General features: G+C 42.9%; 1 protein-coding gene and 1 long non-coding RNA gene across 6 annotated transcripts in view; both read left to right on the forward strand.

Moving 5' to 3' along the window:
- LOC146026234 (uncharacterized) overlaps window positions 1-26,022 on the forward strand; it is a 484,129-nt gene that overhangs the window by 403,205 nt on the left and 54,902 nt on the right. The gene's annotated exons all lie outside the window — the stretch shown is intronic.
- The window catches only part of DLC1 (DLC1 Rho GTPase activating protein), a 377,085-nt gene that overhangs the window by 345,246 nt on the left and 5,817 nt on the right, over window positions 1-26,022 (forward strand). For 4 of the 5 annotated variants that reach the window (XM_083170037.1, XM_083170028.1, XM_083170047.1 and 1 more), the window contains 9 exons: window positions 7,856-7,937; window positions 15,235-15,298; window positions 17,651-19,029; window positions 20,207-20,383; window positions 21,735-21,894; window positions 21,984-22,182; window positions 23,996-24,209; window positions 24,889-25,003; window positions 25,376-25,594. In XM_083170037.1, the coding sequence (XP_083026163.1) occupies window positions 7,856-7,937; window positions 15,235-15,298; window positions 17,651-19,029; window positions 20,207-20,383; window positions 21,735-21,894; window positions 21,984-22,182; window positions 23,996-24,209; window positions 24,889-25,003; window positions 25,376-25,594 (2,609 nt within the window). Of the gene's footprint in view, window positions 1-7,361; window positions 7,668-7,855; window positions 7,938-15,234; window positions 15,299-17,650; window positions 19,030-20,206; window positions 20,384-21,734; window positions 21,895-21,983; window positions 22,183-23,995; window positions 24,210-24,888; window positions 25,004-25,375; window positions 25,595-26,022 lie in introns of those variants that run through there. The other variant, XM_083170064.1, reaches the window with a different exon arrangement.

Consider the following 26,022-nt stretch of genomic DNA (forward strand, 5'->3'; position numbering starts at 1 on the left):
CCACAGATTCAAGATGGAGTCTCTTCGTTCTGTGGTTGCAGGGCTGGAGCCGGGGGAATTTTTAGCATCTTTGGATGTCAAAGATGCCTATTTGCATATTCCCATTTACGTCCCACATCAGAAGTTTCTTCGCTTCGCGATAAGGGATCTCCATTTTCAGTTTCGGGCTCTGCCTTTTGGCCTTTCATCGGCGCCACGTCTGTTTACCAAGGTAATGGCAGTGATGGTAGAGTTGCTTCATTCTCTGGGAGTAAAAATCGTTCCTTACTTGGACGATTTACTGATCAAGGCCGAATCCAGGGATCTGTTGACGCAGGCGATTCAGGTAACCTGCCAGACGTTACTGAACCATGGCTGGATTCTCAACTACCAGAAATCTCAACTGAATCCTTCAAGAAGGATTGTATTCCTGGGGTTGATTTTGGACACGGAGGTTCAAAAAGTTTTTCTGCCTCGGGAAAAGATGTTGTCCCTGCAGGAGTTGGTTCGGCAGGTGCTTCGACCTCGGAGAGTGTCGGTGCATTTATGTATCCGATTGCTGGGCAAGATGGTAGCCTCGTTCGAGGCTCTGCAGTTCGGGCGTTTCCATTCAAGGACCTTTCAATTAGACCTGCTCAGGAAGTGGTCGGGCTCCCACTTGCACATGTACAAGATGGTGGTGTTATCGCCCTGCAGCCGTCTCTCTCTCCAGTGGTGGCTACTGTCGGCCAATTTGTTGGAGGGCCGACGTTTCGGAATCTGGGATTGGACGATAGTCACGACCGATGCCAGCCTTCGGGGCTGGGGAGCTGTTGTGTTGGGGCAGCACTTCCAGGGTCGTTGGTCGTCTCAGGAGGCGAAGCTGCCTATAAACATCTTGGAGCTTCGCGCGATTCGTCTGGCCTTGTCCTATGCGGACGGGATCCTCCGGGGGAAGGCGATTCGCATTCAGTCGGACAAGGCCGTGGCTTATGTGAACCGGCAGGGCGGAACGCGCAGTCGCGGAGCCATGCAGGAGGTACGTCCAATTCTGCAATGGGCAGAGCGGCATGCTCTGGCCTTGTCGGCGGTCTTCATTCCCGGGGTGGACAACTGGGAGGCGGACTATCTGAGTCGCCAGGATGTTCACCCTGGGGAGTGGGCCTTACATCCGGAGGTATTTGCCCAGATCGCCCACCGATGGGGGATGCCTCAGGTGGACATGATGGCCTCCAGGAACAATCGGAAGGTGCGGCTGTATTGTTCCAGGTCTCGGGATCCAGAGGCGGTAGCGACGGACGCGCTGACCGCGAGTTGGAACTACTCCCTCATTTATCTGTTCCCTCCGTTGCCCTTGATTCAGATGGTACTCAGAAGAATCAAGCGGGAGAGGTCCACAGTCATCCTGGTGGCACCGAATTGGCCTCGTCGTCCTTGGTATGCCGACCTTCAGGGGCTCCTGATGGATCATCCTTGGCAACTACCTCTAAGGGACGATCTTCTACAGCAGGGGCCGTTCGCCTACCAAGGCTTACGGCAACTTCGTTTGACGGCATGGCTGTTGAGGCCGCACTATTGAGCAGACGAGGAATTCCTAAGTCAGTGATTCCCACTATGATAAGAGCCAGGAAGGAGGTTACTTCACGGCATTATTATAGTATTTGGAGGGCCTATGTAGCGTGGTGCGAGTGCCGTAACTTGCCCACGGCTGTATTTTCTTTGTCTAGGTTGTTGCAGTTTCTGCAAGCCGGATTTAAGGCGGGGTTGCGCCTAGGGTCCCTTAAGGTACAAGTGTCTGCATTGTCAGTTTTCTTTCATAGGCGTCTTGCCGTCATTCCTGAGGTGCAGACGTTTCTGAGCGGGGTTCTCCGCCTTCAGCCCCCGGTACGGGCTCCGGAGGAACCCTGGGATCTTTCTTTAGTTTTGGATTATCTTAAGTCAAGTGTTTTTGAACCCTTAGACTCTATTGATTTGCGGTTGTTAACTTGGAAAACGGTGTTACTGCTCGCGTTAGCATCGGCACGCCGGGTGTCCGATCTTAGCGCTCTTTCATGTCGGTCACCCTACCTGGTGTTTCATCCGGACAGGGCTGAGCTTCGGACCAGGTTGGATTATTTGCCTAAGGTGGTTTCATCTTATCACCTAAATCAGCCAATCGTGGTTCCAGCTCTTACGGGAGATTCCGCCTCGCTGAACGTGGTCCGAGCCTTGCAGGTGTATGTGAATAGGACCAAGGATCTCAGAAGGTCGGATTCACTTTTTGTCCTTTATTCTTCGGCAAAGCGAGGTTGGCCAGCGTCTAAACAGACTCTGGCCAGGTGGATCTGTCTCACCATTAAGCAGGCTTACCTTCATGCTTCACAGTCACCGCCAGTCAGGATCTCGGCCCATTCCACCCGTTCGGTGGGGCCGTCCTGGGCCGCTGCCAGGGGAGTTTCCCTGACACAGTTATGTAGGGCGGCCACTTGGTCGGGCCCTAATACTTTCGTTAAGTTTTATAGGTTTGACACCTTTGCGGCCTCTGCCTCCAGTTTCGGCCGTGCGGTGCTTCAGGATGCCCAGTGCCTTCCCACCCGTGGGGATGGCTTTGGGACGTCCCCAGCGTAGACTTCAGTGTCCCCAAGGATGAAGGAGAAAATAGGAATTTGGTACTCACCGTTAATTCCCTTTCTCCGAATCCGTAGGGGACACTGAACACCCTCCCGGCACTGTTCAGGCCTAAAAGGGGGGGATTTATTTTGAGCGCATGCAGTTATGTTTGGTTATGCATGCGTCTGGGTGTTGTTGATAGCCTACTGAGTAGTATGGTTGTTCGTTTTGGTTTGTTAATTTCTTTCTCTCTCTCTATTGGGATTCCCTGGTCTCTTTTCTCCTCTCGGGCACGGTCAACTAAGACTGAGGTCTGAGGGGGGAATAGAGGGGGAGGAGCCATACCACAGTTCAAGTTTCTTAAAGTGCCGACTCCTCCGATACACCACTCTATTCCCAGCGTAGACTTCAGTGTCCCCTACGGATTCGGAGAAAGGGAATTAACGGTGAGTACCAAATTCCTATTTTCTAGTTTCGGTTCCTGGCATCCAATGAGCATGTGTGGCTTTTAGATGGCACATGTTTCACCAGGGGATGATTGAGCCAGCTGGAGAATGATATAATCACCTATAGGTTACCATAGAGCAATTGTGGGCATTAAGTGGCCCTCCAGCTGTTGATGAACTACACATCCCAGCATGCCTTGCGTCAGTTGCAGCACAGCCAAATAGCAAAACTAAAGGCCCCCATACACTATGCGATTTTGGGACAATTTCATCCGATTTCGGCACTTTGTGCCGAAATCGGATGAAATCATCCCAAAATCGTATGTGTGTGATATCTGATCCGATGCGCGGTCCCGTGCGCATCGGACCGGATCAGGGAGGTCGGACGGTCTGTACATACGATCACGTCCGACCTCCCTGTATGCATATATGCCTGCCACCTGACAGGCATATGCAAGCAGACACCGGGGGAGCAGTGGGGTGGGCAGCGGGTCCCTGAGCACCGGCGAGTGCTGCTGACTGACCTGGCCGGGCAGTGTACTTACACATAGCAGCAGCGGGGACGGGCAGCGCAGTGGCGGCTATTAGATTTTTAAAATACTTGTCAAATGACCGGCCGCTCTCTGATTGGCTGAGAGCTCTCCGGCCAATCAGAGAGCGGCCGGTCATTTGACAAGTATTTTAAAAATCTAATAGCCGCCACTACGCGTCCCGTCCCCGCTGCTGCTATGTGTAAGTACACTGCCTGGCCAGGTCAGCAGCGCTCACCGCACCCGCTGCCCGCCCCCACTGCCGCTGCCCGCCCCCACTGCCGCTGCCCGCCCCCACTACTGCCGCTGCCCGCCCCCACTACTCCTCACCGCCCCGCAGCTCCCCGTTTTTTTTTTTTACATGGGATAAATCGCATGCGATTTATCCCATGTAAAAAATGGCACATCAAGTGCCAAATTGTATGTGAGCCTCCCGCAGGTAAATTGGGTCCGACTTGTCCCTAGGACAAGTCGGCCTAATGGGGCCTTAAGGCAAGACATGCTGGGTTGTGTAGTTCATCAACATTTTTTTAGGGCCGCTTATTGCCCACCTCTGCCATAGAGTTTACTGAGCACTTTAATACATGTATGAAAGCAGATGCACACATACTGTACATTCCGCATGCTTGTACCCAAGCTACCTGTAGCTGTGGTTCCTGTTATGTCTGTGTGGTGTCCTCCTCCTATGGGGAGAATTATATAGAAGAAGGGGGGGGTTAAGGAACCTGCGTACAGTCTCTGCGGGAGAAGAAAAACTCACTTCCTACAATTATTCCCAGTCATTACAGAAAGAGACTTTCAGGTTAATCCATAAAATGGTTTCATGACCTAGTAGAAGGGTTCCGAGCGGAAATGGCTGATGATGTCCAGATTCATTTTTTTTTTACTTTTTAATCTAATAAGACCTTATTTGAAATGGTTCTTAAGAACAGCTGAGTTTCCCTGAGCCAAAAGAAAGAATGGGCTTTGTAAATCCTGGAAACCTGTCATGCTGAGAAGAGGTTAACAACTTCTAGTGTGCCAAAAATAACTGAGATGGGAGCTGTGCTCACAGATGTAGGTCAGAAAAGGCCACTTCCTGGACAAGGCTTTTACTGTAGTTCTTTTCAATTGCTATTCCTTTGTTTAAAAATAACTCTCTCCCATTCTATTATATTGAGCTGAGGTCGGAATGATAACAGGATTTATTTCTGTCTGTTAGAACAGTATCAATTAAGCTGCAATAAAATAATTGTTAAATAATGGTAGTAACTATAATTTGTAACTTAAGGTTGTCCTGCAGAAATAGAAATTGAAAATAATGAAATATAAAATTCAGATTCTCCATCTCTGTAACTTTAAAGCTGTGTACACACCTGGACAGCACAGCAGTCATGTGCTGTACTGATATAATGTAACAATACATTGTGCCCACGTATGGGTGGGGGGGATTTACTAAGATGGAAGTTCTGTTTCACATGTGATGTTGCTATGGGCAGCCAATCAGAGTCTACTTTTTATTTTATTTAGCATCATCTTAAAGATAATAGTAAGGATCTGATTGCCCATAGCTACATCCAATCTGAAATAGAACTCCCATTCCATTTTTAGTACATTTTCCCCCTGTGTGGTCATGTGTACACACTGTGCACCACATTGTACATCACATAATTATTATTATTAGTTTCTTATCACACATATATTTACATATATATTCTTTACAGAGAAAATTTGAATATTCACATCAGTCCCTGCCCCAGTGGAGCTTACAATCTATATTCCCTACCACATGTACACACACACACACACACACACACAGATATTCTTGGGTTAATTTTGTTGGAAGCCAATTGACCTACCAGTATATTTTTGGATTGTGGGAGGAAACCGGAGTACCCGGAGGATACCCACGCAAGTATGGGGAGAATATACAAACTCTGCACAGTTAGGGCCATCATGGGAATCGAACCCATGACCTCAGCACTGTGAGGCGGTAATGCCAACCATTACACCATCCGTGCTGCCCATACATGTCCCATCTGATGTGCAGCACATGGCATGATGCCATGCATGGAGTGAGTAAATGCTAGATTTGGTGTACACACTAAACAGTTACCGTGCAGGTTGTTTGAAACTACCATTCACATAATAGACACAACCTGTCGCACCAAAGACATATCACACCTCAGAGATCGCCTGCGGAGATACCATGTTGCTGCTTGGTTCTAGTAACAACGTATATATCCCCTTCTTTCCATGTTTCAAGATATATTTTTTCCAGTCAGCCAAGCCTCCACCCCACTTTCTCTAGAGACAATGGCCATGTCTTTGAAATGAAAGCACAGTAGTGGGGCCTGGCGCTTGGAAGCGCATATTCAAAGGTGAAATGTTTGAAAGAATGTCACCTGCTTAAAAGTGCAAAAGTCTTTTACTATACTTCAGCAGTTTATACATAGCAGGATGGAGTAACTTGTGTACTATCAAGTGCTTGCTGTTCTTTAGCTGGGTTAGAAATCTTACATGTCTAACCTATATATCTAATAAATGCTGAAACCATTGGTTAGAAATGTAGTAATCTAGAAAATGAATCCCACATCAATACCCTTCTCACCATCCATAAGTGGATAAGTAAATACCACATGTATAGAATGCAAAAATCTGTGTAAGCCAGCATAGACCTACTGGGCTGCACTGTTTGATTCCATTGTGCTATGAATTGTTTCTGTACCTATTTGAAAGTTAGTTTTTCCTTTGCAGAGTCGTCCTATATTCTTTTTAGTCAAAATCCCACAAGGAACAATTTGCAATCGTTGCTGTTGTCCACTGCAGCTGTTGTATTGGAGAGGCCTCGCATCACCCTGTGGGAGATGCATCAAGCACTGAAGGGAAAGCGTTCTAAACGGTCTGCTTGGGATAGTCCTTTTACAGGCTGTGATTTAAAAAATGACAGAAGCTGATTGGTTGGCTTTTTATCTCTCCTTGGTTCCCCTAGTAGGCCACTCCTTGTGTGTGAGGTTAGCAGTGTGAGATACAATTCTGCAGCCCCTTGGGTTCTTTGGCTTATATAATTTTATGTTCTGTGGATGAGGTTAACCGAGCACAAGTGAATTTGGAAAGCCATTGTATAAATGGGATGCGGTCTAAATACTGACGCCAGAATCCCGACCGCCGCAATGCCGGCATTTTGTCCCTCTATGGGTGTCTATGACACCCATAGAGGGAGAATAAAATAGTGTGCCGAGCGTAGCGAGGCACCGGGCTCTCTGCGTGGCGAGCACAGCGAGCCCGCAGGAGGGGGCGATCCACGGCCACCCCTTGTCAGCATTGCTGCGGTCGAGATTCCGGCATTGGTATTTCTACCGCCGGCATATCATACCTGACCCGTATAAATGCCCTGTGCAGTCACTGTTGATCAGATAACGCAGACCTCATTGTGGGACAGATTTATCAAGCTTGAAAAAGTGAGAAATTGGAGAGTGATAACCAACCAATCAGTTCCTACCTATCATTTTTTAAACCTAGCCTGTAACATGGCAGTTAGAAGCTGGTTGTTGATCACTCTCCATTTTATAACTTTTTGGAGCTTGATACGACTGTCCCTGTGACTTTGTTCCTGTTGCCCTTTATTTCTCCCCCTTTTTATTTTTCTCTGTTTTATTTGGAAAGCCTTCAGCAATTCCTGACATGTCCTATCGTTCTCCAAGAACCAGTGTCAAAGTTGCAGTTCAGTAACATCTGGCGTTCCAAAGGTTGCGTACTCCCTACGCTGGGACATATTGCCCAAATAGCCCCACTGACAGCAAATAATTGATCACTTATCTTTTGGTTTTGCAAGCTTCTATAAACATGTGTACACGTTAGGCAAATATTTATCTCCGAGTAGGATATTCTGCAACATATTCTGCTTTGATCCAGTGCAGATGGTTTAAATTCAGCTGGCTCGCTCTCCGTCTCCGGCTTTTATCTCTGCTTTGCCCAGCTTCCATGACCTTTCCAGCCTGTCCCATATGACTTTTATCAAGGCTGCATGTGAAGGCTCCAGCATGTGAAACGGGTGCACCAGTGTGGTATTTCAGATAGCACCAGGCATCATTTATCTTGGAGGTTTTTTTTTCCCCTTTTACAGGAGAGGCCAGGAAACATCTGGTTCCTTTAACCCTTTCAGGTGACTCGTTGTGAAAAGACATCTGAAATTCCCCCACACTAACATGTCCCTTAAAGCTGGTGGCGTGTACTTGAGTTTTGTGGTTTAAATAGTTTAAAGTGATCATCAATTTTTTTTTTTTTTTTTTTAAATTTGCATCACTCATTAAAGTATGGTATGCTCATACTTTTTCAATCTGTTCCATCTAGATCTTCTCTTTCCTATTGACATTTCCGCCGTGAAGAGGGACCATGACTTTCTGGATAGAGATGCAACTGAAGCTTTGTGCAGGTTAGTATTGATTGTGTTATTGCGTCTGTTGATTTTCTGCCAGCATTTTGATTATCATGCATAGAGAAATATTCTTCACTTGTGTTTTTATATATATATATATATTCTCTATCTCCCTAGTTTTTAAGATTCAGTGGCAGTACCGGGGTTGCTGACACACAATAAAGGCAGGTGACAAAAAAGGGCATGGCTTTTTGAATGTCCTCCATTGACATCACTGCATGGAGTGTGGCCTCATGGGAATGCCCATGTAGACTCTGGCAGCACTCCCGGCTCCTTGACAGCTCCTGTCACTGCGGAGTAGCTGGTATTAGTATACCCCCTCTCTTCGTAGGGTCTGGGTGCAGCCTGCACTCTCTTGTGGCACTCGGCTACAATTGGGCAGGGACTGATGTAAATCGCTGTGGAAAATTTGGTGTATATAAACAGATATTGCATATATGGACTACTTCTGTAGAAGACTGGGATAAACCCAAGACCTTTGTCAATGATACGCCTTCGGTCATTTATAAAATTTTCTGAATATGTCAGTCTATCTGATACATTCTTCCCCGGTATTGGGATGTAACGCAGGGAGGTATTGGATTACCTGCAAAGAAACATCGGGTGCCAAAAATTAACATTTTTCTTAATTTTTGTGTTACTAAAATATTTTTTTTCAGGCTATCCAATATTCTGCAAAAGTAGGTGTAAACTTTAATTTGTACCTACTTTTGTTACCATTAAATAACAAGGCCATTGATTATAAAGGTAACTCAACAGTAATCATGGATGTCTCCTTAGCTTTTAGTCCTGATCTGGCCCAGCACCCCCATACAATACAATGGGGATCAAAATCCATTAAGCTCCATTTATTTATTTTTTTGAAGCTCAGAATTGGGAACCAATTCCATGTTCAGATGATGTTGAGCCCTGGAACTCTTTCCAGAAACATTTGGGACTGGGTTTTCTTCTCCCGCTATTCTGATTCCCGAATTCCTAATAAAACCTTGAAATGATCATGCCTCTCACAATCTAGCAAAGTACGTATTTCTCTCTGGTCACTGGAACATGCAGGATAGGAAATCTGGTATCTGTGTTCTCCAGTGAAACCTCTTAGGGTGCTTTTAGTGACCATGCCAAGGACCTGTATCAGTTTACGGTGCACAAACACACACATAAACTGCAGTCTAGACAGATGGGTCTTCATCATTAGTCATGGAAAAGAGAATACATCTGTGAGAGACGATCATCAGCTACTTGTGGTTACCTGAATAGAGTGACCCATTCTACAAAGGGTCCTAAATTTGGCTTGTTCTTTCTTCCAAAAAAAACCAATATTCAAACAAGAACGACATGGAGTGCAAACCGTTACAATATCAGTTTACTAATCCGATGCATAAAAATACATAGAAGCAGAAAGTAGACTTGTGGAGAACTTCAGTTGTACTCCCTGTAGCACACTTTGAAGGTAACTGTATGGGGGAAACTTACCAAAATGGGAGTTTTATTTTACATGGGATGTTGCTATGGGCAACCAATCAGAATTATTTAGCACCTTTTAGAAGAAAATAGATAGTATCTGATTGGTTGCCCATAGCAACATCACATGTGAAATAGAACTCCCACATTAGTAAATGTCACCCCATGTTGCAAATGTAAATGAACGATCACAAACTTGATGTTTCCGAATTGATCATCGAAGAGTTTTAGCCCAGTGCTTCCCAAACCTTCTTGAATTGTGTATTGGTATTCATTTCATTTATTTACTTAGGTGTAAAGTTTTTTTTGTTTTTTTTTTACATCTTTATTTTTTTATTGATATATTTGGAAATAAATAATTAAGTAAATTCTCCCTGCCTGTCATCCTTAAAATCCGTTGTAATGGTGTATAGTTGTGCTACTGGTTGTCCATGTGTTTTTATGATTGGCAAAACCAGTGCTAGTAGCTGTCATTTGCTTTGACCATAAATAATTGAATTTGGTTCTGGACCACCAACCCATGCAGAACCTCATGGTGCCTAGGCACACTGTAAACAGTGGTTTACAAACAAACTCCTTTTATTTGGCCAAATGAGCAAAAACCTACTTCAATGGTCGAGCGTAAAAAGGCGTGGCTGCATCAATGGGTTCTAAATCACTTTATTCACCTCTGCGTTATGCTACAGCTACAAACTATTGTGTGGGAGAAACTCCCCTTGTTGTTATGCTCATCAGAAAAAGGAACATATTTCATTTGTCTTGTTCTGGGCACCCATAAAATGTGACATCAGAAACGTAAGCCGGACAGACATGATTTTTCTTGTAACTGACACCATGCGTAGCAGACAGTTTTTTTCTTGGATTTCAAGAACTATTCCCTTAGAACAGTAAAAGTTTATCTTTCTGAAAACAGACTCTGCTTTATCCTTTCCAACCGACTATGCAGTTTTGTAGACACATTAAAATAAAGTCTTGCAGAGATTAGACTGTTTTATCAGCCAGACTGAAGATTCTCTTCTTCAGATCAAAGTCCTTGTGCAAGTTGGAGAAGAGAATTGTGCACAACCGCACAGGACTAGATAGTGGCAAGGTTTCACACGTCATATACTACATTCCTATTACCATATGCGGCAGCTATGATCTGACAGGGACAATCTTGTTGCTTACTTGGAACAAGGTTCTGTAGCTCTGCCCTGGTTATTTACATCTTTTTAAATTTAAATGGTATTTTTTTTTAGCCATTTAGAACCGCACCATTGACAAGTAATAGTGTGGGTCAGTGGTTCCCAAACTGTGTGCCGTGGCACCCTGGGGTGCCTCAGGACACCTGCAGGAATGCCTTGGGTAGGTGGTCCAGGACCAATTCAGATTACCATATATACTCGAGTATAAGCCTACTTTTTCAGAACATTTTTTATGCTGAAAAAGCCCCCCTCGGCTTATACTCGAGTGAGGGTCCCACTTGAGTCAATAAGTTTTCCCAGTTTTTTGTTGTAAAATTAGGTGCCTCGGCTTATATTCGGGTCGACTTATACTCGAGTATATACGGTATTTATGGTCAGTGTAATGGGCAAAACCAGTAATGGTTGCTGCAAATCATAACTTATGTGGACAAACAGAAGCAAATCCTGTCCCTCACCACATAACTGACCATAAAGATCACATATAAACACAATTCACAATTTTTTTATATATTTTTTAATTTCTCAAAAGAAACATTTGGCATAAGGATGCCTTGAAAAATGTATGATGCTGTAGGGTGCCATGATTCAAAAATGTTTGTGAACCACTGGTTTGTCCTTTGTGCCATAATGGTGCAGTAGTGTAGGCCCAGCCGCCTAAACTGGTGATCGAATGATCTTAGGCAGCACCATAGGATGGGGGATCCTAAGAGACGCTTCAAGCATCTCTGCACTTGTGTTACTGGGTGCTGTTAACCCCCTTGCAAGTGCAACAGCACTCCCCTATTTATGGCCCTGTTTGTCCTAGTCCAAGAGGGAGTATTTCTGGGTACAGATTGCCCAGAAGTGTAGGGGTGACGTGATCTCATTCTACCTGCTATGCCGTCCTTATGACCTCTCTTGCAGCGTATAGCCCAGTAATGTGTACAGTGACTGTGGATAGTCATCTTCCTTACCCCAAGGATCCGGACCTACCAAAAGTCTTGGCAATCCTACCTATAAGTTCCTAACAGAACTATAAGGAAGATCCCAAATATTGCATTTGATAGTCTGATAATTGATAGGTTGGCGACATTTCCCCAATGGCTGCATATCCCCCTCCAGTCCTATGCAGGTGGTGGAGTCGAAGTACACAGTGTCTACCCAATAACCTCTTCAGAGTGCAGTAGTAACATAATAGTAGTACAGGTTGTCTCCCATATACAAAATACAGACATTTTTTAGCACTTCTGAGGTGACACCTTTTTAAATCCTTCAGTATAAAACTTTGTGCCGTGTACAGGATAATTGCAAATATTGTGTAACATTACCTTCAGAGTATGTATATGAAGTATATGAAACCTAAACACATTCTGGGTTTTAGATGTGATTACAGTCCCCAAGATATCTCCTGATGGTGAAAAATATTCCAAAAATACAAAATCCTTCGCCTCCAAAGCATTTGGTGATGCTGGGTACACACCAGGACGACTAGGGCCCGATCCCCTCAATCTAGATCCAATTCCGACCAATTGGATATAGATTGTGTGGTGATTGGGCCCTTTTCTGTCCTGGTGTGGACCGATACCGATCCGATGCGCGGTCCCGCGGGTCGGTCGGTCATTATTGAGATCCTACCTGCTGCAGGTAGGATCTCAATGACGACAATACAGCCGGGTGCGGGTCGCCATCGGATCGGACCCGCTCGCAGTGCACATCGTGAGCGGGTCGTGCCCCCCCCGCGTCACCGTGAGCGGGTCGGACGAGACACTGACAACCCGCTCACGATGTGCATCGTGAGCGGGTCGTCCTGGTGTGTACCCTACATTAGGCTTCCTGGATTTTCCAAAAGAAACACATTTATGGGATTTTCTTTTCATTTGGCCTCTTGTAGGAAATTGTGTAACGAACTAGATAAAGGTAGATTTCAAAAGAATGTCATGTGCAACACTCAATAGTTAAGGCTAGCTAACTGTAAGACCTCATCAACTTTACAACAGTATGGAGGTTATCAGATGGTCACAGGTCAGTAGTCGCTGGTGATCCCATTACCCTGGTTTGGATTACAGTCCATGATTCAATCTACTGTAGGTATGTCTTAAGGAAATTAAAATGGCAAAAAAGCTAAAATTTCAATTCGCTCTGATTTTCAGTGTAATATTTGGATAGAAATTAGCAGTGTCCTATTTGACCTGTTGTTTTAAACTGCTAAAAAATGATTCAGGGGGCCTTCGTTCTGCTGAGTATATCAAATGCATTTTTCAAATAGTTTGCAAAGTATATATTTGGCAGGAAAAAAACATGAGTCGACCGCACAAATTGTTTGCTTAGGATTTAGCATTTGGATGTGTAAATGGGGAAGAAAGGGTAGTCTGTGCTTGTTATGTGTGCCTTATGCACAATAGGGGCTCACATCTTACATATCCACGTGTTTCTGCAATATGAAGGAAAGCCACTCCCTTTATTTATGATAAATGTACTTGTTTTTCAAAAGTGAAGTCGTGTTGAGTCACCACAGCCTCCGTGTTTGCCGTATAAAGGTGCATTTTCTCAATTACTTACATGAGAAAGGTATTTTACTGAGAAATAGGCTTAATTACACTTGGTTAGATTCCCTTGCTATTTGATTGCTATCTCACGTGCTATTTACATACAATTCATGCTACCGACATTCCATTTGCACTATATATTCATTGTTGCACTGTCTATTTGGCTTTTCGGTTTCAGCTGAACCAGAGCGCGCATCGAATCGGGATAGAAAGCTTAAAGACCTGTTCTATCTCCATACAATGTATAGGCGATCCCGATTCGACTTTGACTGTATAGTCAAAATCGAATGTCAAATTGTAACATTTGTACGCAGGATAAGGGGGAGTCCATTAGCTATGAGGAACCCTACACACTAATAGAACAAGAGTTATCTAGGAAGGAAATTAGCGTTTTTTCCCTCTTTTAAGTGCCAGATGTATCAAGCTTCAAAAGTGATAAAATAGAGAGTGATAAAAAGCCAGCCAATCAGCTCCTTCCTGCCATGTCACAGACTGTGTTTGAAAAATATCAGACAGGAGCTGATTGGCTGGCTGTTTATCACTTTTGAAGCTTGATACATCTGGCCCTGAGTTGCCTTCTATATGTCATTGGTTAGTGGAAGATATACATTTACTTTCAGTTGAGTTGGATATACTTCTCTATATCCATCTCTATTCTCTCCAATGGTTTTCCTAAATGCAAATTATTTTTTTTTGTTTAGACTCCTGAATGTTAAACTATATAAACTTTAAATTGTTGCAACAAAGTCACTTATTGAATCCAACATACTGCTGTAATAAGATAGATACACTGGCTTTCTAACATAGCTCTGTAATTGATAAGAAAACATTTGAAGCAAATGGATATAAAGAACTCAGTCATATTGCTGATTCTAAAGTATGTATTCAAGGTAAGGTATTTAAGCCGGGGCCTGTTTACATATTGGTACAAAGCATGTATTAAGGTTTTCACTACTCCCAGCATAGTTTTGCTTGTAAGGACAGGGAGACTTCCTTAGACACGGGATTGCTTATCTTGGCTTTCCCTCAGTTTTTTGGAAAGGACATTTATTTTGCAATCCCCCTCAAAAGTAAATAACCTCATGAAGACTAATAAATGTTTAAAATAATTGCATAATTTTTCTTAGTCGCAGACCTGTATTTATGTGTTTGCATGATCTGTATGGGTAATTCTGAACTATGTGCAGCAGATCAGCGTGACATTAGGTTTAACTTTGTGCAAATAATTCTACCAATGCAGAAGGAGCGATTCCAATGTTTCTGGGATTTTCGCTCCCGTGTTAAGTGTCCAGGAGCTGTTCAATTGTTTTAAGTAACCAACTGACAGGCTGCACTTATTGCTGATTTCTGCTCACACCTTCCTTAGGTGTGAGCAACAGTATGCGACCAGTAGAACCGGTCGCAGTGTCGAGTGTGCCGTAACTGGAGCACACCGGTAGTTGGCACAGGAGACTCTGCTCTACTCTGCTATCCCCATGCCAATTTCCTGCAGTTATTTAATGGGTGGGACGCAGCAAGCATTGCAGTTTGCTTTCAATGCTCCCATTCCACCTTTAGATGCTTATACGTGTATAGCAATGATGGGACTTCTTGGTTTTGGACCTGGAGTCCTATCTGCCCATGTGTTGAGTGACGTGCATTGTGGGGGATTCCGGATTGGATCCGCAGGCTTTTACTGGGCAATGCTGATCTGAAGATGGCATTTCCCGCCACATCCAAGCCCTGAAATTGATCCCATTCTAAGCTTGGTGCATATGTGGAACACCGCCAAGCCTCAGAAAATTAAAATTTTTAAGGTTAGGCCACAGTGTTTTCATGTAAAATACTCTGACAAGAAGAATGGCTATTTCCACTGGGAACACGACATCAAATCCCAGTTTCCTTGTCTTTTCCTGAACTGATGCATATATGCAAAACTAGGCTTGTAAAGATGTCACCTGCCACACTTGCTGCAGTTCTGCGCCTTATTGTACACAGTGTTCCCCAGCTGTCGTGGCCAATTTTGTTTCATTGTACTTTAACAGCAGAACTGTTTAATAGTCACTGTGCAAATTAAACATTGCTATTACTTGTACATCCCAATTTTAAATCTTTTCTTTATTTTTCTTTTCTTTTAATTTTCTACAGGCGTTTAAATACCTTAAATAAGTGTGCGGTGATGAAGTTGGAAATCAGTCCAAATAGAAAGAAGGTATGTGTCCCAAAAGGTGAACACCACTTAAAGCTGTTTTCAGGCAATTTTCTTTAAGAATGCCACCTCCCAAATATCATGCCTAACTTGATAATTAGATGTTCCCTGTCCAAGTCCTAATCCGTTTTAGATTGAAGTGCAAAACTAAAGGATTTGCTACATTTTTAAGGTGCTCTTCTATTTAAAATAATGTTAATGACCCCTCTGTGGATATTGCACATTAACCTATAATGCTGGTTGTGGCGGGTGATCATGGTGCAAACACAACCAGGGTACAAAATAATTCTTATTATATAAAATCTATTGGTGCAGTAATATCAGGCAACATAGATGCAATGGAGGAATTATGTAATCTAGCATTACATAATTGAAGTTTAATTTATCGTGTTTTCGTCGATATGCAGTAGAGCAGGCATGTCCAAACTATTGCCCTCCAGCTGTTGTGAAACTACACATCCCAGCATGCCTTGCCATAGTTTTAACATTCCCTAATAGCAAAACTGTGCAAGGCATGATGGGACTGGTAGTTTCACAACAGCTGGAGGGCCATAGTTTGGACATGCCTGCAGTAGAGCATTATTATTGTTTTTTTTTTTTTTTTTTTTTTTTTTTTTACTTCTGACTTGAGCAAGCTTCTAGACCATTTTTTTTTTGTTAGTTTGAGAGCCAATTTACATAATAATACTAATATTACCATGTTTATCATCTGTTGGCTGATCTGGTCTGCCCAATATTTCTACACTGGGCTGTAGAAATGATCAAAACAAAGATGTTTAACCATAAATGTCTCTAAGAAAAGATTCTGCATAACTGCTAGAGATGATTCTGTTACTACTTTGTTATATATGAATACATTGCTATCCACGCCTTTTATATGATGGGATGTATTTTTTTGTTTTCGTTTTCTTTTTTTTGTCATCCCAAAATGTACCGTTTTTTTAGTAAATTGTCTGGCATTTAATGGTTATTTGTTGTCTCTACTTTTTTGTTGTGTGGTACACAGGTGTTAGGACATGCTTATTTACTATAACATTGCCCCCAGCACTTTTGTAGTTGTTTGCTGGTAAGTTAGGGGGATGGTGGGTTTGGCAGGAACTAGTGCATCATTTCAGTAATAACCTTGGAGAATTTGTGCTTTTGCTATCCATCTGTCTAGTATTTGTTATATCACCTGAACTGATTATTGTACATGTAAAAATAATAGAGATTTATGCTCAGAAGAAATAAAGTAACACACAAAGCCTTATTTAAGTGCACCAACATAAAAAATGCTGTAGACCTAAAACTATGAAATATTTAAGCCAGGCAAATAAATATAAACTTCCTCCATGTAGCCTTCTATTTATATTAGAAGGACAGATTATCAATTTATTTTGGGGGTTCTTTGTCTAAAATATAAATAAGCACTTTTTTTTTTGCAACAAACAGACTTCCTTTTTATTTATGTTGACAATAAAAATAAATTACTCCTCATTTGATGTAATGTAAATTGGTACACAATGCAATACTGGGAGCCTGGCATTGTCAGCCACCATGCCACAGTTCTCCCACTTCCTTCTCTTAAAAATAATATAGCTACACCACTGATATTCTAAATGGTTGTCTGTTTCATACATTCAGTATAAGAACAAACAGTGTTTTATTGCAATATTAGTGTGTTGTTGCTACTGCAGCTTTATATAGTAAGCAGGGTTTTAACGTTAATGTAGGTCTGATTTTATTGTAGAATCAGCTTTTTGTTTATATACAAATAACATTGCTGATTTTTATACAGGCAGAGTGATTGGCAGGTATTCAATGCCGGTGTGAGCGGCCGGCGAGGGGGTTAAACTGCGAGGATCACAGAAAACCAGTGATCCTCGCAGTTTAACCCCCGCGCCGGCCGCTCGCACTATGCAACGTTCCGGGGGAATCCTCGCAGTCACAGAACGGCGAGGATCCCCCTAAACTACGAGAGCCGCGGCTAGTGCAGCAAACTCGCTGTAATTGGCCTTGATTCTCGCAGTTTTTGGAGGCACATTCGCAAATTCCCCCTCGCTCAAAAAACGGAGCGAGGGGGAATTTGCGTATGAGGGGGGTCAGTTGAATACTGACAGGGTGAGCGGTGACTGCGAGCAAAAAGTCCTGTTCGCAGTCACCGCCCGCCCAGGGCATTGAATATATGCATTGTTTTGCCTGATAAGTTGCATTTTAAACAATTTGTTTGCTAGAATAAATGGCATTTTTTTGCATATTTTTTACTTTGAAGACAGTTGCATTATTCTGTGGCTAAGGGAAACTATTTGGATTAGTTCTGGGAGATTATAGACCCTAATCCAATTAAATTCATTGTTCTAATTATTCACTACACAGAGTGAAGATTCGGATGAAGATGAACCTTGTGCAATCAGTGGCAAATGGACCTTCCAGAGGGACAGTAAGAGGTGGTCAAGATTGGAAGAATTTGATGTGTTTCAAGGACATAAGCCAGTGTTGTGCGACTCTCACCAGCTGGCAAGTGCTGTCAGCCAAGACAGCATCCTTACAGACTTGAGCGAGCACCAAGAAGTTTCCTCTGTACACAGTACCAGCAGCGACAGTCAAAGGGCACATGTCCCCAGTGAGGCGGGCACTACAAGGACAAACTCCGTCATCAGTGTTTGTTCCTCTGGAAATCCTTTTGCGAATGATGACTCCTTTGGTAGTCTTCCATCACCCAAAGAACTTTCCAATTTTAATTTCAACAACAAGCCAACTGAAAAGAACTCTAGATCAAGGACAAAGAGCCTTCTGAAAAGAATGGAAAGTCTCAAGATCAAAACATCTCACAGTAGAAAGAAGTCACAGTCTAAAACAGGCCTGACCATAAGTGAACCCATCTTACAAGATGGAGTTGATGATGATAAGCTAAAGCATCTTAACTGTGTGGAAATCTCTTCTCTCAACGGGAACCATATATATGCCCCCAAAGTGCGCAAGAGGAGCATTTCAAACTCCACACAGACCAGCAGTAGCAGTAGTCAGTCGGAGACGAGCAGTGCAGTTAGCACTCCGAGTCCAATCACAAGAACACGGAGTCTAAGTGCTTGCCACAAAAGAGTTGGAATGTACTTAGAAGGTTTTGACCCTTTTAACCAGTCTACCTTTAGTGATGTTCTTGAACAGAACTTTAAGAACCAGAGAGACTTTGGTGAGGATGTTGTGTTCTTTATACCAGAGGACCACAAACCTGGAACATTTCCTAAAGCACTTTCAAATGGAAATTTGTCTCCAACAGACAGCAGGTCTCCTGTGAGCTGGAGAAATGGGAGTTTTCTTGGACATGAGCATCTCAACTTCTCCAGGGAAAACAGCGTCAACAGCTCCAAAAGTTCTTTCAGCAACAGGAGACGCAATTCTTGCTGTTCGGAAGGAAGCCGGCTGAGTATATATGACAATGTTCCAGGCACATTTCTGTACTCCAGTAATGGGGACTTGGCTGATCTGGAACATGAGGACATTTTCCCAGAACTGGATGATATCCTGTACCATGTAAAGGGGATGCAGAGAATAGTGAACCAGTGGACAGAGAAATTTTATGATGAGGGTGATTCAGATTCAGCTTTGGACTCTGTGTCTCCTTGTCCTTCCTCTCCCAAGCAGATACACTTGGATATTGATAATGACTGCAGTGCTCTTAGTGATTTGGACAGCACAGGGAATTCGCTGAATCAGTGTGAGGAGACGACTGTTATCTTGACAAGAACCAATAGGTATGCTATTTTTAGATATACTGGGTTATAAATTTATAGGGTCTTTAGTGCTGTCTAGGAGAGCATTAACTGGCTAATATTGTATATTATAGAATACCTGGGTTTTTTGCATTTATCCTGCTAACAGAAATTTTTTGAGGTGGTTTCTTTATTAGAACATTGCACACAGCTGAGACAGCTAGTTGTTAGTTAATTTACAATGAAACTGCAGTATTTATCTTTTGTTACCCAGAGTCAAGGCCCCCATCCACTAGTGCGATGTGGGCCCTTTTCATCTGATTCCGGGGCATCTGGCCGAGGAATCGGATGAAAAGAGCCCAATTTGCATGTGTTTAACCTCCGAATCCAACGTGTGGTCCTTTGTGCATCGTAGTTGGAGCAATGGTCCACCAATGATCCATCGGATTCCGCTGCCAGGAAAAGATCGCATATGATAAATCATATGCAAAATGACTGCATACGATGTATTGTAAGCGATTCTGCTGCTCCCGCCCGATAGCTGCTCGGTGAGATGGGGGGGGGGGGGGGTAGTGCTTGCGACATACGGCATGCGATGCCTCACTGTAGTGGATGGGGGGGGCTTTAGTCTAGGTTGAAATTTTGGTTTTAAAGGGAAACTGTAACTAAGGCTCAAACAGCTGTTTCCTATCAAATTAATTGTAGTGTACATCAATATCATTAGGAAGGTTTCCAGATGAAGTCTAAAATTATATTTAAATCTGGATTTCTTGTGCAAGCACAACAACATTACCATGTACATTTGACTTCCTGCTTGCAGAACAGGAAGTTATATTGTGAAGCCACTAAGAAACCCAACAGGTGAACAAGTTATTTTGCTGATGACATACATTTCCAAACATCATCACAGTTTGGGAACCTATACAATAAAGGCTTTTTATATGTTCCAAAAATACACTTGGATCAGCTTAGCTTTTAGTGCACTCTTCAGTGGTGAGACACTGGACTTATTCAACGTATGTGAAAGCCTGGGGGGAAGGGGGGTCAGTTGTTTGATGACTACTTAGTGATCAGTCATTACAATGGCAATTACAAGTCACGCCTTCAGAAGGTCTGATTCATAAAATTATGCCAGAGCTTGTCAGCTCAATCAAGACAAAGGAATGCCTGAAAGCATTAAACATCACTCAGAATCTAATCATCTTTTTGTACCACGCAGGCACAGATTCAGATGGCACAGCTTCCAAAGTTCACATCGCCCCAGCTTGCGGTCTGCCTCACTGCAAATCAACTGCCAGTCAGTGACTCAGATTAACTTACTTCAGAAATACTCACTCTTAAAGTTAACCGCTCTCCTGGAGAGGTACACCCCATCCAACAAGCATGGATTCAGCTGGTGAGTATATGATCTACCAGTAATAGGCAGGGTTTATAACAAGGTAGAAGAGTCTTCTTCCCAAAAAAAGAGTGCAGTAAAGCTAAAGTAATTTCCACCGAAATTGGTAGCAAATTCCATCCCATGGAATTTCCTGCCTTGGGTGTATGACAATGCCACTCTTTGCCCTTTCATAATAATCTAAGTAATAGTAGTATCATCACGTAAGACCTATACATACCGCAAACGCACATAATTGGTGCAAAGGCTATTCAGTGGCTGATATAGTTGGAATTGCTCCAGGGTCTGCTAGTGGCATAGATGAAATATGTAACAATATCCCTTCTTCCTCGTTGCCACAAAAATGTGTAACCCACGACATCAAAGTGTTTTATTATTCAAAGATCTATTCTCTGCATTCCCAGAAATGCAGAGATTGCTCGGACATCTAGAAACGGCATATTTGCACATAGTTCATGCGTAATTCAAATTCTCAGTATGAGTCATAAAGTTGTTTTTTTTTTTTACATTTTTACAAAGAAAGTCTCTTTTCTTTGCGTACATTCACTTATTAGCCCTAATGGCAACATTCTAAGAGTCCTCTGCAGCAACCATTGTGTGAATGGTAATTTGCATGTAAGTAGGGTGGGATGAGTGCTCAAGTGCTAGATGTATTTTATATTGTTGCAAACATAAAAGGACATTATAGAGCATTGTATTTATGGTGACTCTGTTTCTTAACCTTTTTAGAATTGGCCATGTTTCTTTCAATTCACTTATTTGCAGGGCTGATGTTTCTGGCTGACGGCCCCTTATTCTTTACACCAGATCCCTGCTGCTATGCATGATGCTGGGATTTCAGACCCTACTTGGAGTCTTTGTTAATAGAAGAAAACCTTCTTTGTTAACAAGGCTATTTTCTGTTGATTAGCAGAAGAGTGAAGAAGTGACATTATTTGTGGGCCTTCACTGCAGGATTTATTGACTTTCTTTCTGGCTTCTGCTTGGCTTTCATTATTCCAGTTTGTAGATGTTCGAACAGCGTAACATCACTTGGCGATGAGTCTAGCACCAAATCATCGTAGATTTGCCGGAAATAAATGCTATGTACAACCAGAGATTTGTTGGAACGGCTGCTTTTCATGATGTTTCTGATGATATTTGATAGGTTACCTTTTGTATTGTTTTGTGTTCACTTAGAGTTGTAATTAAGGGTTTGACCACCCAGGGATTGATTCTGTGTTTTTGTGCGTACTGGCATTCAAAAATAAATAGAGCTTTACATATTGTGCATCTTGTTTAAAGACCCTTTATCTTTAAGTGCTATAACCTGCACACTATTTATGTTCCTTTTTGTCTGTGTCATATGTAGGGCTGTGCCAAAGTTTATGAAGCGGGTTAAGGTTCCAGACTACAGAGACAAGAATGTGTTTGGAGTTCCGCTAACGATTAATGTGCAGAGAACCGGTCAGCCACTGCCGCCAAGCATACAGCAAGCCATGCGCTACCTGCGCAGTCAGTGCTTGGACCAGGTTGGTCTTGGTTGAAATATGTTGAAATAAAATTTTGTCCTCTCCTGTATGTTTTAATGACAATTATGCCCCTTGACTTTGTTTTGAAGGTGGGACTGTTCCGAAAATCGGGGGTCAAGTCTAGAATTCTGGCATTGCGGGAACTAAGTGAGAACAACGCAGACTGCTTGATTTATGAAGGACAATCAGCTTATGATCTGGCTGATATGTTAAAGCAGTATTTCAGGGATCTGCCTGAGCCTCTTCTCACTAGCAAACTCTCTGAAACATTCCTGCAGATATATCAGTGTAAGTGCTCATTATAATTGCTGATATCACTTTTGTTAACTATTTACAAATTGACAGATTTACATATTACATATTTACTGTAAGCGATGACAAGAAGTGTCCTCGCCCACCTTTGGTCTCACGCTGCATCTCCTTTGTCAAACCATGCAGAAGATGCAGGCGTGAGATTGGTTGGTATTTATATGTGCAATTTTTAGAGTATTGTGGTGACTTACCGATAAATAAAGATTATGGAGAGAACACATCCTGTATGTTTAAAAAAGAATAGTGTCCATCCAACGCCATAACAGGGCTTGTCTTTTACTAGCACCACCCTTTAAGTGCATTATGTCATGCGGAAGGGGTGGGGCACCCAGCACTCAGGATGCTCCGAGGAGGCTAGAAAAGCTGCAATGTGCCTGACTGGCGCATCCAGAGGATGCTCTGGTGGGACTATAGTATAAATTCTAGCTTCGGGATGCCATTGCAGGCACTCTGCTAACCACATGCAGGGGGCGTGGAGGTGGTGGTACAGCCTACAGCCAGGGCTCGATGGGGTGGCAATGCGCACACACTGCTCTGAATATGCAGTGGGATCAGACTTTTGTCTGTTTTGTTTGAAATGTTTTCTTTGATCATTTGCATACTTAATTTTATTACAATGCGTCTATTGTTTGTTTGTGAATCTTATTATGAAGAACATTCTGATTGGGTATTCCTCAAAAAATATATGAATAATTAGATTGATCACAGTAAATTTCCAAGGAAGCCAACAGATTCACTCTTTCCTGGCTTGGACGGTGGGATTACCGCCAGTAAGGCAGCCAACTGTAACTGCCAGGAACAGCCGCACTGTGAGCTCAGGAAAAGCCGAACAATCGGAATTAAACCTCTGCTCCTGCATAGGAGAACCTGTAACTAGCTGTGACAGCTCATTAAAAAGTGGGGAAAATAACTTCTTTAAGATATTATTAGTCAAATAGTTGGGAGACGTTAAGGTCCTTTATGAAGCACGCTTGAAATGCATTGTAAAATATTTTTCATCTTACATCTGTGTATCTGGATGTTCCTGCCAGTACACTTATGGGTGTAAATGTTTTCTATAGTGTCAAGAGAGGTCTCCGTGAACTTGAAGTGCTTCCATCTGTGTGCTGAAACCGTAAAATCAAAGGCGGCGCTCTTCCCAATAGACGCAACTGTCCCAGAAGCCATCCTGCTACCACCTTAGTGTTACACCTTTCAGTACATGCATCACTGGCACAGGGCAACAGGCCAAGAAGATGATTCGCTCAGTTGGCGAATCATCATTGTGCGTTTGTGCAAATTGAGCAACATGCGGCACCAAAGCTGATTTAGCATTGCTTCACATATGACCTATACAGTATTTGTGCTTGTACTGTATAAGCTGGTTACACTCCTGAAGTGGAAAGAAGGGAGGGAACGGGCACTGTTACAAGTTTCCTTGTGAAGTTTAATGAAATGCTCAATTTGTAACCATAGAGCTGTTTGCTGAAGAGTCTGTTTTTAGAAATCTTTATTTTGTTTCCTGAAGTGTTTCATATTCATGTATTTAAACAGTCCTGAGATTCTGCCAATGAAAACCGCCTCACTGACTTGTTACTAGTAGTATACTGGCTGGGGCAACATCGCAGAATATGATTAGATGATATTCTGATACTACAGGGTGCTGGGATTCAAAAAATGTTTGGGATCCACTGATCTGGTGTTTGTCCAGCTAGAGAGAAACCGGTTCTTGCATTCGCTCCATCTGCATGTATAATCAGACAAAATAGAAATACACAAGGTTTAAATTGAATTTTACTGCTCTCCGCAGATGTTCCAAAAGACCAGCGCCTCCAGGCAATCAAGGCTGCCATTATGCTGCTGCCTGATGAGAACAGAGAGGTCCTGCAGACTCTGTTATACTTCCTGAATGATGTCGCTGCGGCTGTGGATGAAAACCAGATGACGCCCACAAACTTGGCTGTGTGCTTAGCACCTTCTCTATTCCACCTCAATACCTTAAAGAGAGAGAACTCGTCTCCCAGGTACTGCGCCATGTTCTGTTATGTGTGTTAACCGAACTCTAAATAAAAATGTATGGGGCAGATGTATTAACCCTTTGAGCGCCAAGGGAATTTGGCAAAATAGGTGTGACAATTGGCAAGCAAATATTTGTATTCATCATAATGACCTGTAATGGTTACCTCATATAGGAAATTTTAATCTATTTTTACACAACAGTTGAATTTATATAACAAATGTGAGCAAGTACCAGCCACTTTGGGGTAAATGCATGAAGTTTGGAGAAGTGTATCTATTCCCATAAAGAACGTAATGTGCAAGGTGATAATGCACCAGCCAATCCGCTCCAATATGTAAATTGAGTTAGGTGCTGATTGGCTGGAGCATTATCACCTTGCACATAACATTCTTTATGTGGATAGACACCACTTCTCCAAGCATCATACATTTCATATATTTCTTATGCCCCGTACACACGGGGCGAGTTAAGCTTTGTGCTGAGCGACACTGAATCACTCAGAGCACAGCGCTGCAACAGCCTTGCATTGCTATGGGGCATACACAGTGATTTGTGCTTCTATTGCAGTCTAGTCAGATCTTTTAGACATGGGGCTTAAATCGCCCCATGTGTATGCCCCATTAAACCTGTTAACAAAGGCATAGAATGATTGAACCGACCATCTGTGTACACATTATTTTTAGGGTGATGCAGAGAAAGCAGAGCTTGGGGAAGCCCGATCAGAAAGATTTGAATGAGAACCTTGCAGCCACCCAAGGCTTAGCACACATGATTGCCGAAAGCAAGAAACTCTTCCAGGTATCAGCTGTCCCTTTATAATCCATGTTGCTACAAAATAACTGTCCCCTGTTCTATGAATACTAACCCTTTACATGAAGGTACTGTAATACCGCAATACAGTTTGCATTTAGTGTTATAAATCGCTCTTCCCATTCTGGTTACATAATAGTTTAAAACCCCCCCTGGGATTAACAGAATTGTTGCATTTTTCTGTAATAGTACAGATATATTATACTGCCCGTTGCCTTGACCTGTAGGCTAAAAATAACAGTGTAAGCGATTTATAAAGTTAGTCCCCAATCTCTTCCTAAATACACTAAATCCATTACAACTCCGTTATTGTTAGATAGCTTAACAGATTTGGTTTTATTTCCTTTCTTTCTGGCCCAGATTCCTGAAGAAATGAGCAAGTGCCGCAATTCATACATGGAGCAAGAGCTGAGGCCGGCGTGCTTGGAGGAACTGGTCAATGGGAATAATGAAGGCCTGTGTGACTATCAGTCTTTCCTTCAAGAAGGCATTGACAGCCTGCTCAAAGAGGCCAAGGACAAGTTTAAGGGCTGGGTCAGCTGCTCCACATCAGAGCCAGCTGACCTCGCATACAAAAAAGTAAGTGTCTTTTGTATAAGTTAAACCTTAGTTAACCAATTAGTTGCTTCATGAAGCCTGTTTATCCCCCGTCTGTTTGGGGGGTTCTGTGGCCAGTAGGACTTTCCTTTTGTAGCAGAGGGAAGTAAATGTTTATTGGTCATCCAGTATTCTAGCAACTTATTTGCACTGAATGTATTAGGGCCCAGGCAAGTGTTCTGCATTACAGACAGGGCAGTTTTTGAATTGGACAACACTTATCTCTGTTGATGGGTTGCCAATAGGGAGACCAATCCCGGGCCATTTTTTCAATCCTGGGTTTCGGAATTGAATAACTATCAATCCCGGGGTTGGCCTCCTGATATGCCCAATCCTGCATAATTTACCCCTATGGCCATAGGAGGGGTAAATGAGCAGCAGCTGGGCCCTGTACATGGCGGCATAGCAGG

This window comes from Crinia signifera, chromosome 1, assembly GCF_055691185.1.
Source record: "Crinia signifera chromosome 1, ASM5569118v1, whole genome shotgun sequence".
Classification (NCBI taxonomy): domain Eukaryota; kingdom Metazoa; phylum Chordata; class Amphibia; order Anura; family Myobatrachidae; genus Crinia; species Crinia signifera.